The 16,173-nt window shown below is 30.4% G+C and overlaps 1 protein-coding gene across 2 annotated transcripts; it reads right to left on the bottom strand.

The window, feature by feature from the left end:
• Positions 1–10,352: 10,352 nt before the first annotated feature.
• On the bottom strand, positions 10,353–15,929 carry LOC141661134 (uncharacterized). 2 transcript variants are annotated; one of them, XM_074468121.1, is made up of 7 exons: positions 15,776–15,929; positions 14,924–15,144; positions 14,106–14,232; positions 13,645–13,998; positions 13,464–13,568; positions 12,687–13,178; positions 10,353–10,717 (listed from the first exon to the last, which is right to left on the bottom strand). In XM_074468121.1, the coding sequence occupies exons 3-6, from the start codon at positions 14,184–14,186 to the stop codon at positions 12,954–12,956; spliced, it is 765 nt and encodes a 254-aa protein (XP_074324222.1). In that variant the 5' UTR covers positions 14,187–14,232; positions 14,924–15,144; positions 15,776–15,929; the 3' UTR covers positions 10,353–10,717; positions 12,687–12,953. The 2 variants fall into 2 exon arrangements, with proteins under 2 accessions (XP_074324222.1, XP_074324224.1); XM_074468123.1 differs by having other exon boundaries at positions 10,387–10,717; positions 13,660–13,998.
• Positions 15,930–16,173: the final 244 nt, after the last annotated feature.

Raw genomic sequence — 16,173 nt, 5'->3', positions numbered from 1 at the left:
CATTTTGATTAAATATCTTATGTGCTACGTGTTATATGTGCTCGAATTGATATGCAATATGACTGTATGTGCATTGTTTGACGGTTTTATTCATAACTTTCAATCCGTACGTCGGATTTGGGTGAAACAAAGGGTAGTTAGAAGCTTGTAACGAATAGAACAAGATCAGAATGAGTATTGATAAATACATGTAATTTTTAACAGAGGAAGCGAGATGCAAAAAAGAAAAGAAATTGATTGGCGAGTGGGAAACAATTGACAAGTGCTAGTAAAGTAAAAGCGGATTGATAAGGCAAGTGTCTCTGATTTCTCTTGTAATGTATTTCAAGTACTTTTGAACCCTCTTCATTATGTTGCAATTATTCCAAATAGTTCTTATTCTATATTGAAAGTAATTTGAAGTACTCAAACCTAAAACCTTATTCTTATTGATCTTGAGGCATAAGCCTTATTCTTCGTAACCATTGATTGTTGAATTCTCAAATACGAACCACAAATGTACGATATTACTCCACAAATACATATATACCACATACTGATTCTTGATATTGAATTGCTTAATATACCAATCCTTCTATCTTGTACAACAGAAGATCAATCCTTGTAACCCTTAAACCCTTGGTCTTCTACTTTCTGATTCTTTCCTTGATTGAAAACCAATCTTTATGATTTCTTTGTTATACCTTCATGGAATTGTGAATCACCCTATGCTTCGAGATAAATGTTGTTGATGATTGAACTTATTGATTTACATTGCTTATTATATTATTATTCTAGAATTGGATTATTTTTAAATATGGACCAGATTTGTGGTCGGACCTGATTCGTGGTCATAATAGGCCAATGTGTGCGTTTGATCCAGTATATAGAGCAAATCTGAGAGCCTTGCTCGAGGTTAGTGCGTGACTGATCAATAGTCTAACCTTCATTTTTAAAATAAAAATAAATATCCAATTCTAATCATTACTTATCAGGAAACTTGATTTTTTTATATCATTTTAGTTATTCATTTTTAATCTCAGTGTTGTCATTGTGACTTGCTGAGCTAGTTAGTTCACTCTTGCAAATCTATTTATATTCTTTTCCCGTGAAAAAGAAAACTGGTGGTAGACAGGATCCCCAGACAAGCGTGCAAGCTAGGTATCCAGGTTGAAATGGAATAAGCTACCAGAGGATGTTTGTACTAGTTTGTGTTGATAGTTGTAATAAAGTTTACTTCCGTTATAAGATACATAAACTGGGATTTGGTACGTTTATAATATAAATATGGTTTTGGCTTATGAGCATACTTTTAACTGTATTGATCCGTGAAATATGGGAATTAGGGTCATTACATATATATTATTATATTCATAAACAGGTTTATATGGTGTGTGTTGTGGACCCCAAACTTCTGAACCCAAACATATGAGTTTGCTCATTTGTGTTATAATATATTTGCTTAACTAAATATATTGAGTAAATATTAATATGATAAAAAATCACGTAGACAAAGAAAGTTATACAAATAACCTTGCTTTCATATTTAATCAAAATAAAATACTATAAAAATTGTAGTGCACACTATGAATACTAGAGTTTTGGGCCCGCAAGGGTTGACTTAGTTGGTTAAACAGGGCATGATTATCCTCTTGGTCACACGTTCGATACCACGAGAGAATAATTTATGATTATGCCTCATGAGTCAGAGGATGTCGCTTAAATGCGGTTTACCTTGGTTCAAGTGGTTTGCAGGCTATTAACAGTTTACCGAGTGCACACCCGAAAGATAACTGCTGCGCGTTATCTACGATAAAAAAATACTAGAGTTTTGAACCATAATACTTTTGTATAATGTGTACTATAAAAACTATCTTCAGTTTTTATTTTAACTTTTTATAATAATATTTTATCATGTGTAAATATTATTTAAAGAAGAAAATGATTTAGACCTTGAAATCATTTTTCTTACAAATAATGGAAAAATATATTTACAAATAATACAAATAAAATCACTTTTACAAAAAACAAATTATAAACCTAATATAACGGACTAAACTTTTGATAACGTGCTTCCCTTGCCCAAAATAACCTGTTACTCGTATCATCTAATCTAAAATTGTTCTATTTCTTTATTTAAAGTTACAATTGTATTTAATATTATTCTCTTCTGATTTAAATTTAAAAGTTGTTAGCTTCACTATTGCATTTCTTTTTAAAAAAATATCCCTACTTTTAAAATTTAGTAAAAATATGTATTTATAATTTTTCAAAATGTGGTTTTAAAATGAAGACTATACAATTTTGAAAAGATTATACACAAATTTATTCCACACAAACCCCTATCACAAAACAAGTTTTGACTAAAGATTATTTAACAATGTTAGCGAAATAGTGAAAAAAGGCATAGTCTTGCTACTTCTCCCAAAGGTTGATATAAAACTTAATGCTTTTGTTCCAACCAGGCCGATACCACTATACTCAATAACTTACCATCAATAGGGGAGCATCTATAACTTTGAGCATAAAATTTACATTGTAACCTAAGGAATGTAAACAAAAAAAAAATCAAGAACATTCTCAATATATACAATTTTGATGCTACTACTAGAGGGGGTATTTTAGTCATATTCCATATATTTATGTTATTTTTATAGCTATAAATGTAATCATCACAAAATTTTAAAGTGAATTATTAGTATTTTTATTATTATTATCATTATTTTTATTATATTATTATTATTTCGGTAGAGTTAACTTATATTTAATTTTATAAACTTTGAAATTTAATGTTTGAATATTATATAATTACCGAAGGGGCTTGATTATTTATGATTTTTTTTATTATTTTACTTACTAATAAATATGGAGAATTTTATAATCCTAATTTGGAATAAATATTTCTATGAAGATATTTTTTTAGAATAATCTAGAACCTATACAGTTGCTAGAGGTATTATAACCACATATTTTATTAGTATTCTCTAGAATATACTAGAAAGAAAGAGGGGAGAAAATATAGTAAAAAGAAGAAAAATCTAGAACTTAGATTTAGGATATTTTAGTAGTACACCCTAATCTGGGGACTTTGATATCAAGCACCATGTCTATTGGAAATTTCAATTTTATCTCTATTGAAATTAAAAGTAAGATTTTATCTTAACCATTTGATATGTATAGAACATATGTAATTCATGAGTTGGAATTCTCTAATAAATTTAGAGTTAGAAGAACTTCATTGTTATTATTGAAAATTAGTGGTGTATTAAATTGGAACTTACTTTAAGAATTAAAAATGTGATTAGTTAAAAAACAAATAATGAAATTGGTGGTTCTGTTTTGATTATCTCTTAGGAGAACAATAGGATAAAATTCATGTGATTAAAAAGTCTTATTGAAAAGATTAAACTACCCTTCTTTTTAATATTTCTACAAAATATGTGATTTGTGGAAAACTACTTGACATATTTCATTCACTTATACAATATCATACCACTATACCATTATATCTCATATATTTTTAACATATGTTCTATTATAAGAAATTATAAAAATGTACATATAGAATTTTTAAAGAACATATTGAAAATATAATATATAAATAATATATAATGGTATTATATATTTAGATAAGTTTGAATTATAATTAGTCAATTCAGTTTAATTTATCTCGAATTTGAAATCAGAACTTGGCCATTATTCAAAAAATGATCGAAAAATATCGTCACATTCTACATTTAGTAAATTTAAATTAAAAGCTCGGTGAAAATATCTTACCAATAATGTGAATTTTTTTAATATCTTATGTTAATATTAATTAATATGTTTGGAGTTTTATAGTATTAAGTCAATTGATTATTTGTATTAAATTTACTAACTTCACTCGTAGCACATTATTGTTTTTGGGACTTGTCCCGATTTTAAAAATATTCAAAATTTGATATGAAATCCCACGAGATTTTTTAAAACTACGATGATATATTAAATCAATTTTTTTTTTCATTTTTTACTTTAAAGAACTAGCTTTTTAAAAATAATTCTTTTAGATAAGTAATATTCATTGATCAAGATAATATTGTGCAAATATTTTGATTTATTTTTAATATTTTGAAGTATTCAAATAAAAGTTATATCTATACTATATTGTAGCATATGATTGAACGCATTTTATAATATTTAAAGAAAATATATATTGTTCAATAATTTGAAGGAATTATCCACTTCAACTAATATATATAAAACTTTATCGAATTGAAAAATATTTAATTTTAGGAGAATAATATACAATGTTATCAAATTATTATATGAAAAAATATTTGATTTCTAATAAAATTAATTTAAAAGCGGTTTAAAGAAAGATATAATTACAATTTTTCCTTTGAATTCTTAAAAAAAATTATGAATATTAATAATAAGCCTTTACAATATATAACTTATTTTATGTTACAACCATGATTGATACGCGGTCGGTTATGTAAAAGATAGATATGGATTGTTTGTCAGTGATAAAGTGGATACCAATATAAATTATTGCAATTTATTTATTACATAATTTTAATTTTTAAATAATTATAAATAGATGTTATAAATGTACATAAATGAGATATTAATAATGATTATACATGTACATAAATCAGATATTTAGCATATAAATAATTGAAAGCATCGTAATTTACTAAGGAATATAACATACGATAATTTACATGCTAACACACACATATACAATTTAATCTTACTTTGTTAACAATAGTGTAAATAAAAAAAATAACATTTTTCCATACATACATACGTTGAATTTCAAAAACTAATATTTTTCATTAAAATGAACTTTTATATCAACAGTAATGTAAATTTTATATTATTGTATATTATAATTGCAAGTCATTCTGACTTCAATTATGCATTTTTATCTTTTTAAATTGATTAAGTTAATTCTAACTTAGTAGTGAACTCAGTAAAAATATAAACCAATACATATAGTTTATTTAAATAAAATTTAAAATTTTTGGTCAACTCTGTATTCAACATATATGTTAAATTTATTTTTTTCTTTGTAAACATACTAACGCCATTCTACAAATTAAGTTTAATCATTTCATTTTAAACGTACACTGACTACCCTCTCTATATTGATTCATTAAATACAAAATATATAACACAAACAAGATTATATATATTTTGTTTAATGAGCTATATTAGAAAAGTTGGGTAATTTGATAATGTCGTATATGAAAATAATACTCATTCATAAATAATCAACTTGTATTTGATATATGTTAAAAATTCTAGAAAATGATCCGTGTCTGGCACGGATTATTATGCTAGTTAAGAATACAATAGAATCATGTGCTTGGATTGGTTATAATGAAATAAGGGGTGTAGAAAGAAGTGGCGGTGGTGATTTTGTACGGCGTGTGTGGTGTTTGTAGCTGCGTGTATGTGTGTGTTACAATGGAAGAGAGTTGAGGTACAAAGAGGGTGTGGTAGAGAGCAGAAGAGTGGAAGCAATACAAGGACAAGAGGATAGGAGAAAGAAGGGAACATTTTGCTCTGTTTTGACAATAAGTCAGCACGACCCTCTACCCTGTTTTGGGAAATGGACTTGTACCAATAATGTTCTATTGAGTCTTTAGTTTGTGCAAGCGAAAAAATCGTGTGGTTTTGATTGGCGAGTGAAGAGAAATTGAATTTTTAGTGGAGTTTGCGCAGAAAGTCCGAACCTCTCGTTTCTTTAAATTTGAAATAGAGTTTCACCTATTTGAACTCTACAAATAAACCGGGAACTTTTAGTGAAAATAGAGGAATGATCGAGGATGACCACAAATATGTTTTGATGTTAATACATTATTTTTCTGATTTATGATAAATGTTAAAGTGTAAGTTGCGCAAAAGTCAAAACCATGTTTTTAAGTCATGTTTGACTTGATATTTTGCCTACTTAATCTAACAAGTTTAAAATCAGATTTTTGTGACAGATAGATAAAAGGTTTAAGATGATAATTATGAAGAGTTTATAATAAAATAATAAATTTTCAATTTATTAAAAATATTATAAGGCACAGTGCACATTAAGGAATCTTCCGAGAGTTCCTTTAGACCTAGTATTTTATATGTCACACTGATCAAGATAAAGGCGTTATTATGAATTGATTAAAATATAAAAAATTTTAAGGAGTATCATGTCATAATAATGAGAAGAATATTGAGTTTAAAATTTAGTTAGTAAGGCGAGTAAAAAAGTTGTGATAAAAAAATAGACACTAAAAGAGAACTTCGAAACGAATGCCTTCGTATAAAACTTTTGAATTAGTAAACTTTGTTAAGACATATATTTGACTTCGTAACTTATATATAATATGACTATAATGAGATTCTTGGTTGAGACCATTATATATATTAATATAATTATTTGCTATTGAATTATTTAATTTATTAAATATGGAATTATATGATTATTTTCGCATTATTAGATCGGAGAGAATTGATGATAATGTTTTATCAGTTATGACTTTACTCGTTATATATTATTGGAATGTGAAGTACGAAAATTTCATAAATTACTGGAGATCAGATTTGGACCAAAGAGGAAAGATGTGTATTTTAATATTGCATTGCATAGCATTAAGTATACTGAGGCAAGTTATTACTTTTCTGTTCTCTTATTGAGAAATTTATTTGATTGAAAGATTTTGATTATTTTCATAATATGGTTATTTCTTCGAATTTTTTGTTGGAAATTATTTTTCTAAATGAGTACGATAAAAGACAATTATGATTCGTATCATATATTATTCGAAGTGACCGTACTTTTGTTCTCAGTTTGTCAATTGTTCGTGAAGACTTTTAATTTTATTAAGTAAAGGTTCAACCCATTGTTTGGGTCAAACACCTTTGTTTATATTATGATATTTTCTATTTTTCAAAATAATCCACATTTGTTGAATTCAAGCACTAGCCATTTGTTCGGGAGTGTAAATAAAAATATAGATGAATATTCGGTTAGGGATTTTGCAGTGATTGGATAACATATAGATGAATCATCTTGTTAATAACATACTCATAATTTGTTTTGGTCTTGCCTGTCTCCGTTATTTACATTGTTTTGACATAAACAGATATTTGGTATGAACTCAATCATTCTCATTGTTCGAGATGATTAAATTTATTGGAAAATAGGGCGGTACATTGTTCATGCCTTCCACATCTTATTCATCTTGACGTCTAATTAGTCCATTGTTCGGTATATTGTAGTTTATTTAACGAGCGCCCACTCGGTGTCAGACTTGATGAGTAAACTTACCATATACGTATTTTTGATTATGTCTTTCTAGATACTACTCAGGGACTCTTACTCTGAACTGGTCTATATGGTCAATGATGTTGACCATCCCGATGTGATTATTTTACCCGATTTACTAGGTATATATATAGCTCGTGTGTAGCCAAGTTAATGTTAAAACCCATTTATTTATGTTATCACATTAAACGTTAGGCATGCCTTGTCTAGGGGGCACTGATCATGTCCAAACAAGAACTGCAGGAGAATGATACTTTCGACATGGTTGTTGATCGCACCATTGGGTATCAGGGTGGATGACCAGTACTCTTAAACTCTTTACGTGTTGGTCAGATAGGTGATATAGATTAGTTGTCTCTTAGAGATAAAGGTGAATTTGTTATCCGGTCGGACATCTTTATTTTAAATTGTGATATTTGGATCATTGAATTACCTTACTTTGTCATTCGTTCAATTTTCTTTCAATACGTGATCCATATGGTTAAGTAGATAACTTGTTGAGCATTCAAGTGCTCATTATTGCTTTTATAAATGCATTTAGTAGTTAAATACATAAACTTATAAGCATGTCAGGATAAGGAAAAAAGGGCGAAGTAAAGGTCCACTGCAACATAATAGTGTATAGATTCATGTTATCAGATGTATGCCTCAGAATCCGACTAGCAATTTTTTTGGAACTTATTATTATATTTATATGTGAAATTAACATGGCATGAAAGAAGGTTCGTAGCGACGTGGGAAAGATTGAGACGGGAGGTCCTTGTATTGTAAGCGTAAGAAAGGTAATCGATGCGCTGTATGACGTGACAACCTAAAGCCGCATAAAGGCGGGTTTGGGGAGTTACAGAGGTGGTATCAGAGCTCTAGTTATATTATTAGGAAATAAACCCTTATGAATATAATGCGACGAGGGACATATGATGGTTAAAGTACGTAAAATATTATGTATTAGTATATAGCTATTATAAGTGACGTTTCTAAGAATATAACAAGGGGCTAAGTAAGGATTGTCCCGTAACTTTACATGATTCTTAATTACCTATTGGTGACCATGTTCTTACTATTTTGGGTTTTAAGCTTACGTATAACCATGAGAGATTCCATACTCCGTACTTGGGAGACTATACATACTTCACACCATACTGCGAGAGTAACCATTACGATATGTATATGGGAACGGGAAGATATATTATGGGCCTATTTACCTGACCGTTTAGTTTATTTGGCATTTTTGGCAAGGACCACTAGTACAAAAATGACCTTCTGCGTCGCACATTAAGCGCCGGTTCTATACTGAATCGTTTCCTATACTACTTATATGCGTCAGGTGTAAATTTAACCGACGCATGTGGTGAACCTATAGCGTCAGGCGTCCAATTAACCGATGCTTAAAATATCTTTATGCATCGGGCAACAAAAAGCCGACACCCAAAATCATTTCTTGCGTCGGTTCTATTACAATCGACATTGTAGTTTTACTTTTGGTGACGGTAGAACTTTAATCGACGCTGTAATTTTTACTTTAGGCAACGACAAAGTATTAGCCGATGTTACAGGAAATAACAAACTCAAATAATAATCCATCCCACTCCCCTCCCGCAAGCAGCCCAACCTCCTTCCAGTTTTGTTTTTTATTTTCATTATAATTTAATTGTTTCTTCATATCACCTGCTTTTTCTCCTTAATTGCATTTTTCTAATTTATTTCTTCTAATATTTTATAGTATGACTTGCACAAGATAAACCTTTCCAAAAAATATAAATATCTTATTTTTAACCTTTTAAATTAATACTTTTACTATTTTTATGTATTTATCTTTTTATAATTTTTATAATTATAATTAATTGTTGAAGTAATTAGATTTATTGAAAAAAATTCCTCTTTATGATTAATTTCTCCACAATTTTCTTTTTTAAATTTTCCTCACAATTTCTTACATTCTAATTTTTTTAATATATATTAAATTTTACAATATAAAAACCAACTAAACCTACCCGTTTTCTTCTCCATACTCAACTTATGCATTTATTGCTTCCATCATTGTTTTTACTTTTTTATTTTTCACAAAAAAAAATTCATTTTTTTAAGCTTATTGCAAGCCTATGTGAAGAATTTGGTGAAGAATTGGGGGTATGAGACGGGCGGTATATTTTCAATACAAGTAATTCATTATTATATTTTAAATTAAAATAGTTATATGTTTGTGATTTTATAAGAAGATTGTTAAATAATTAGACCGTAAAATAAATATCTGCTAAGATGTAATTTTAGAGATATGTTTGATAAATAGATTGACTAACAAATTTAAAAATTTTACTTATATCACAAAAAAAAAATTAACTTTTAACTCCATGTAATTTGTTGATACTTATAAAACTATTTGTTATAAACTTCATAAATTTATTCAACGTTAATACTATTATTTCATTTAAAAGAAAATTACTATGATCCCAAAATATAAACTAAATAATATAACTGAGAAAATGACAGATTATATATAAGACTAAAATTTACTTATTCCAAAATAAACTTGAGTCCCAGAAAATGCTCATCTACAGACCCATCACTACAAAAAAATGGGTAAATACAACGGGAAAAAACCGGTTGTATTTAGTTAAATTCGACCGTTTTCGGTTGTATTTAGCTAAATACAACCGGTTTTTCAGCCGGTCGAAAATGCTCGAGTAATATCTACTAGACCGGTTGTATTTATACTAAATACGACCGCTTAAATACAACCGATTAAATACAACCGGCTAAATACGACCGGTTAAATACAACTGTTCCCGGTCGAATTTAAATTTGCCAAATTTTGCTTTAAATTTCAAATTTTCATTTGAATTTCAAAAAATCCCGCATAAAAAATCATGAAAATCTAAAAATCCCGCCTGAAATGCTTAATTCGACTGCATATGCTTGTTTATTAAATTCAACTACTTTCGGTGAAAAAATAATTTCTACTGTTTCCAGTAAATATACAATTTCAACTGTTTTTGGTCAATAATTATATTGAACTGGTTTCGGTCGAATTAACATAACAAAAATCCAAAAAACAAATCCTGCTGTAAACCACCTCTAAAGAAAAAGCCACATATTTTTCGTTCCAAACATCACAAAATAATAAACCATAAACTAATTAGTTTTAGTCATGTCTAGCTAGTTTCGTCATCGTTAAACAACTAGAAAGTTTGATGACCATTAGTTACATGCCCCGGGAACTTAACAAAAGAGCTACATAGCTTTACAAAAGAGGAGCGGATATTCTAAAACCCAAAAGGTTCTGCAGTTTATGAAAAGCTGAGCAAATATTACCATATTATCGAGCTAATATACCAAAGCCTACATCAACGGGTAGTAACGTGCATCAAGGTCTTCATCTTCATCTTCATTTCCTCCTGGTACTTCATCCCCATTGTCGCCCGACTCAACCATCATAGTTTCCTACGTAAATATACCTGACTTGTTAGTAACTACAATTTCCACATATTAGCAATATTCAGCATTAACACATATACTAATTCTATTCACGACATAAACTACACTAAAATGCAAGTACACTAAAAAGATTAACAATCCATTAATCAAAAGATTAACAGTCCAACTGATATGACCATTTCATTCCGATCTTTTCAAATTCAAATGTTGCATTAGACGGCAACTTTAATAAATCATTGGAACTAAAATACCACATACTAGCATACCACTTCATCTGCTTCAATTTAAGACAATAGATCTTGCAAATAAAATCATCAAATAGGCCACGTGTTAGCTATCCTATCAATAAGTTCTAAAGGAAATATGTGCAATTATTTCCTGGAACAAATTAGCAAGGCACAAGGAGTAACTTTATTGTAATTGTTTGACCAACATTCACAGTTACTAAACAAGCAGTGAACTATGTTTTTTACGATAAAAAAAATAAACTTGCACATTATCGTTGTAAATGGTAAACAGACCAACGAAAGCCCACATAAACTTTACAATATCTCACGTCAAGATCAGCAACCTTGTTTTTTAAAAAATTTAGCCATCTCCTAAACATACACTAGTCACACACAAAGTCACGCACACACAGTCACTCACACACATTGAACACACATTACCGCTAAGCAATTCTTCCCTTTTATTGTGTTTACCAAGTATAATTTCTATACTTTTCATAATTCACATGTTACAAACACTTTTCATGACAGCTACTACCACCTCGAGCAACCCATTAACAATTACAGTTAGTTTAATATAAAAATTAGGTGGTCGTTAAATTATGAGCGTCTATTCAGAGAATTCCACCCTTATTCCCCAATCACCTAACATCAGTAAAAACTAATCACTATACTGAGATAAGATATTACCAAACCAATACAATGATCAGCTTTTTCCAAATCAACTGATCAAAAAGAGTTTTCTTTTGCTCGGAAAATGAACCACCAAATTAAACTCAATACAGTAACACGTGATTTCCGGAACATAAAATCAGCATTAACATTCATCATTTAAACAGGGAAAACCACAGAATACTATAATATTTTCTAAACATATTACATATTTTGTAAATACTATCACGAATTTCAATAAACTGAAAGAACTCATTTAAACAGGGAAAACCACATAGTACTGTGGTTTGGCTGACATGCTGACGAAGAGTTTAGCACTGAAGACTGCTAAGACAAAAATTGATGAGGAAAATTGAAAGAGAAATATACAAACATTTACTGACTCCCACAAATTACATTTCATTTTAAATAATTTTAACTTAACCAAAATTAATATATTTACTAATTCGAATAACACCCCTTATCCAAATAAAGTTATTAAAACATGTCAAACCATAAATCTCAAATATTTTAGGATAATACAATACATAAAATTATGTAATTTTGGTTACAAATGTCACTAATATCAACAGACAGAGATGTAACTACTCTATAATTCATATTTTGTCGAGCAATAAAATTATGTGATTTATGCTTCAGAACCTTATGATTAGAAGACGTGTGACAAACGCAAACCCATAATAAAGCCAAAACAGAGTACTACAAGGTTTGAATCTATCAACGACGCCTCCGGTTGCGAAAATTGCAAAGCGGAGAAGAAAGGGTATCCCCCAAAGAGCTCCAACTGGTGGACTTATATATAGCTAGAAATAATTAATTATATTAGTATTTGGTAGTGTTGTTTATCAACTAAATTGTCCACGTGTTAGTGATTATTATCAAGGTACTCGTTGAGTGTGTCTAAATATACACAAGCAAAAAAGATTAACCACATAAAACCCTAATCTTAACAAACTGGAAATACCCATAAAAAAGGAATTCTGAAACACGTGATTGAAAAATAATTAAGACCACAAAGAGTCAATAATCACAAATCATCATCAACTTAATGATTTAAAAAAATAAAAGCATGTTACCTCAAGAATGATCTTGTCATTCTTCTTCAAGATCGGACCAAGCAAAGCACTTGCTGCCCGTATGTAATGATTGTGCAATTGTTGCTGACTTGGGTCCGGAAGAGCAGCGTGGGCTAATTTACGCACCTCCTCGTCACGAGCAGACTGCTTCACCTCACGCGTGGGTAAAGAAAGAACCATCTCCCACACCGCATCGAATATCTCCGACATTATCTTATATATTTCATCAGGTATAGCAACAGATTGAGCAACAGACTGGGATCTGCCCTATTTTTGTTTCTTAATCACTTGTAGTGCATCCCATGGGCCCAGAAGTTCAGCCAGAGTGTTTTGGGGATAAAGGTTGATCTTTCCTTTCCTTGGAAATCTTGCTTTAGTCAACACAATGATCTCTTTTTTTTTATAAAATTCCCTTTGGGCACGGGGGGATGAAGGTTCTTCGATAAGCTCGAACTCAGGTGCCAATTCAATACGCGCCTTTTTCATTTTTTTCTGCAAGATTTAAAAACATTAAAGCCATCTTATAACATAAATATATAATATAAATAACTGAATACAAGTAAATTATGGACCACCTATGTGTTCTCAACTTGGTACATCAAAAAAGTAAAGATTATAAATTACCTTTCTACTATCTCTATCACTACTTTCAAATTTTATATCAAAAACAACTAATTTCCACACATATCAGTACCATACTATTTTTATTTAATAAAGAAAAGAATATACTCATGGTTCTATCACTGGAAATTCTAATGATCCATATATTTAACCAACCTGTAGATCTTGCACAGCTGGTTGAGTTGGATTATACGCTATTTCCATAAATTCATCTTCAGAGATAGGCAACTCTCCTTTACCCGCTCGTTTTTCATTTATTTCCTATCATATGAAAAAATTTCACAAAATAGGTATGAGGAAATAAAAAATAAAAATGCAGATTAATTAATCTATTTACAGGAAAGAATGCTACCTGACGTCTCTGCTCAAACGGTTTGGCCCCGCTACGAGATACAAATTCAACCTTACTTCGGGCATTCTGGCCATTAGTGGATAACTTTTTAAACTTTTCAGCCTCCCAATAATCACACATAGAATTCCATGTGCGCTGCGAGTAGGAGTAGGGCTTCAATCCTTCATCCCTGATGTTAAAGTCTTTCTCAGTATATCCAGCCTCCAATAGATGTTTCACTTTTTCCACGAGTTGGCCCCTCTCAGCACTAAGATAAGACTTCCAATTCCTATGCAGATAGGATCTCACAACCTGGTCCCCATCTTCCTCATCATAAGGAAATGGATAAGCATAATACTTCTGCCAAACCAAATTGCATAGAATAAATTAAAAAAACAGAACTGTAAATCTCACGTGTAACATGCATAGTATGAGGTAGAATGGGGAACAAATATGTGTTTAGTTACTTTAAAATTCTTGATACACGAGCTGTAAAAAGCTTCACGTGAAGCTCCCCGTGTCCAGATAGTCTCGTCATCAAATTTCATACGAAAAATGTGCCCTAGGGTTTTCTTGGGTGTATTTTCCAAGAAGCTGTAGCAAATAATGAAAATATATTATAACTAAGACACAAATAAGACTACAAATCATAAATCTGATCACCCTAAGCAAAAGTGGTTAACATGAAACATAACTACAAGTAATTCAATGAAACATAACTACAAGTAATTCAAGCATTACACCTCCTGATAATTAAATATTATATGTAAGTGCAAAGTGCAGAGCATATTGACAATAAAGCCATCTTTTTCATGATGGACCCAATTTCAGAGGACAAAAGAAAAGCACCCCTGTAGTCTGTAGAGGCTAATGTCAATATAACTTCCACCAACACCTAATACGCTGTGAATAAATTCTTATATTGGACGGAAGCTATGCAGATGCTCAAAGAATTAAATACTATTGCATATGCTTGATAATTTTTTTAAGAAAGTCCGATTACAAAATAAAGTACACAGCTTCATATTGTTGCAAGACCACCGAGAGTCAAAATACACATTCACCCCATCAAATCTCAGACTTAAAAAAACAATGAACTTGTAAAACTAGCATATATGATATGTTAATTTCTATTGTACACAACACACAGAGTAAAAGGGCAATTAAAATTAGTTTTTTAGTTGAAAATATAATTAAAAAATCAGCCACAAGCAATCAATAAGTTATCATATATAATCTAAGTAAAACACCTAAAAGTATTCGCAAATTACATAAAATATATTACCCTTTCTCGTGCAGAAGAAAATGAACTGTTGGCCTTGCATCTCTTGCTGGTTTCCTGGAGTAGTCCCCGTCAGAACAATTTCGCCTTTTCCTCTCAAATATAATCTTGCGGCTACTTTCACCAACCTCGTGAGTCCCTTCCACATAACTTTCTTCATCACCGTTGCTTTCTTTACCCTTGTTTTCTTTACCCTTCCGTGAATTCGGACCAGCCCAGACCACCTGCAAAACAATCAGGAATTAAAATCATTAAAATTGAAATTATTGAAATTCAGATAGAGGAAGTACAATCGAACAACTGTACTATTAAACATAAAATGAAACAAGTAAACAAGCCAATACAAGCATCACCCAAACCCTATAAAACCCTATAAAACCGAAGATAAAACTCTATACAACTGTACAATCTCGCCAATTCTGAATTTCAGAAGTGAAATTACCCATTCATAAAACCCTAAAATTACAAAATTAAAAAATTGGGGGATAGAAAAGGAATAATACCTAGGGTTCTGAAAGGGACAAACTTTTTTTACAAAAGAAGAATAAATAAAGAAACAAGATTTACAGGAGAGTTTGAGAAGGACAGTAAACTAAGTATATAGGTATAGAGAGTCGGAGACAGAGATAGAAAAATAGAGAGAGGGAGAGAGGGGGGGAGAGAGAGGGAGAGAGAGAGTGAGAGAGAGAGAGAGTGAGAGAGAGGAAAATCATTATATAACCAAAACCTCGTAAATTACAGAGAAGCCCCAATTACAAAACCCCCAAAATTAGGGTTTACATATAGATTTAGAGAGTTGGAGACCAGAAAATAGAGAGTTAAGGGGAAGAGAGAGAGAGAGAGAGTGAGTGAAACCTGTGAACGTATTATTTATCTGATCAACATATTTGAGCCTTCTTGAGCCATTGATTCGGTGTTTCAGAGCTTGATTTTTACAGAAACCCTAATTTCTTCAGATGAGGCGGCGATGAAAATAATAAAAATGAGGGAAGTTTGTTTATATACCGGACATGTAATTGACTACCAACAGTTGAATTTAACCGACACTATTTTTGACTACATACGGTTGAATTTAGCCGAGACTATTTTTAATTAAAAATGGTTGAATTTAGCCTGGACTTTATGCGACTTAATACGGTCGAATTTAAGTGACCATAACATCTCTCCTCCCCTGCCCTATTGTATCAATCCCCTGTTTTAGTTTACCAAAACCAAAAAACATCATCCCGCCATACATAAATAATAACAAATAT

Source organism: Apium graveolens, chromosome 1, assembly GCF_009905375.1.
Source record: "Apium graveolens cultivar Ventura chromosome 1, ASM990537v1, whole genome shotgun sequence".
Taxonomy (NCBI): Eukaryota; Viridiplantae; Streptophyta; class Magnoliopsida; order Apiales; family Apiaceae; genus Apium; species Apium graveolens.
This window is presented reverse-complemented; position numbering and strand designations above follow the sequence as displayed.

Coding starts and splice junctions, on each gene's coding strand:
- LOC141661134 (XM_074468121.1), bottom strand. CDS start 14,186: ATGAAATTTGATGACGAGACTATCTGGACACGGGGAGCTTCACGTGAA. Junction 13,999..14,105: donor CGTGTATCAAGAATTTTAAA/GTAACTAAACAC, acceptor TTGGTTTGGCAG/AAGTATTATGCTTATCCATT. Junction 13,179..13,463: donor CAGCTGTGCAAGATCTACAG/GTTGGTTAAATA, acceptor TAAATCTTGCAG/AAAAAAATGAAAAAGGCGCG.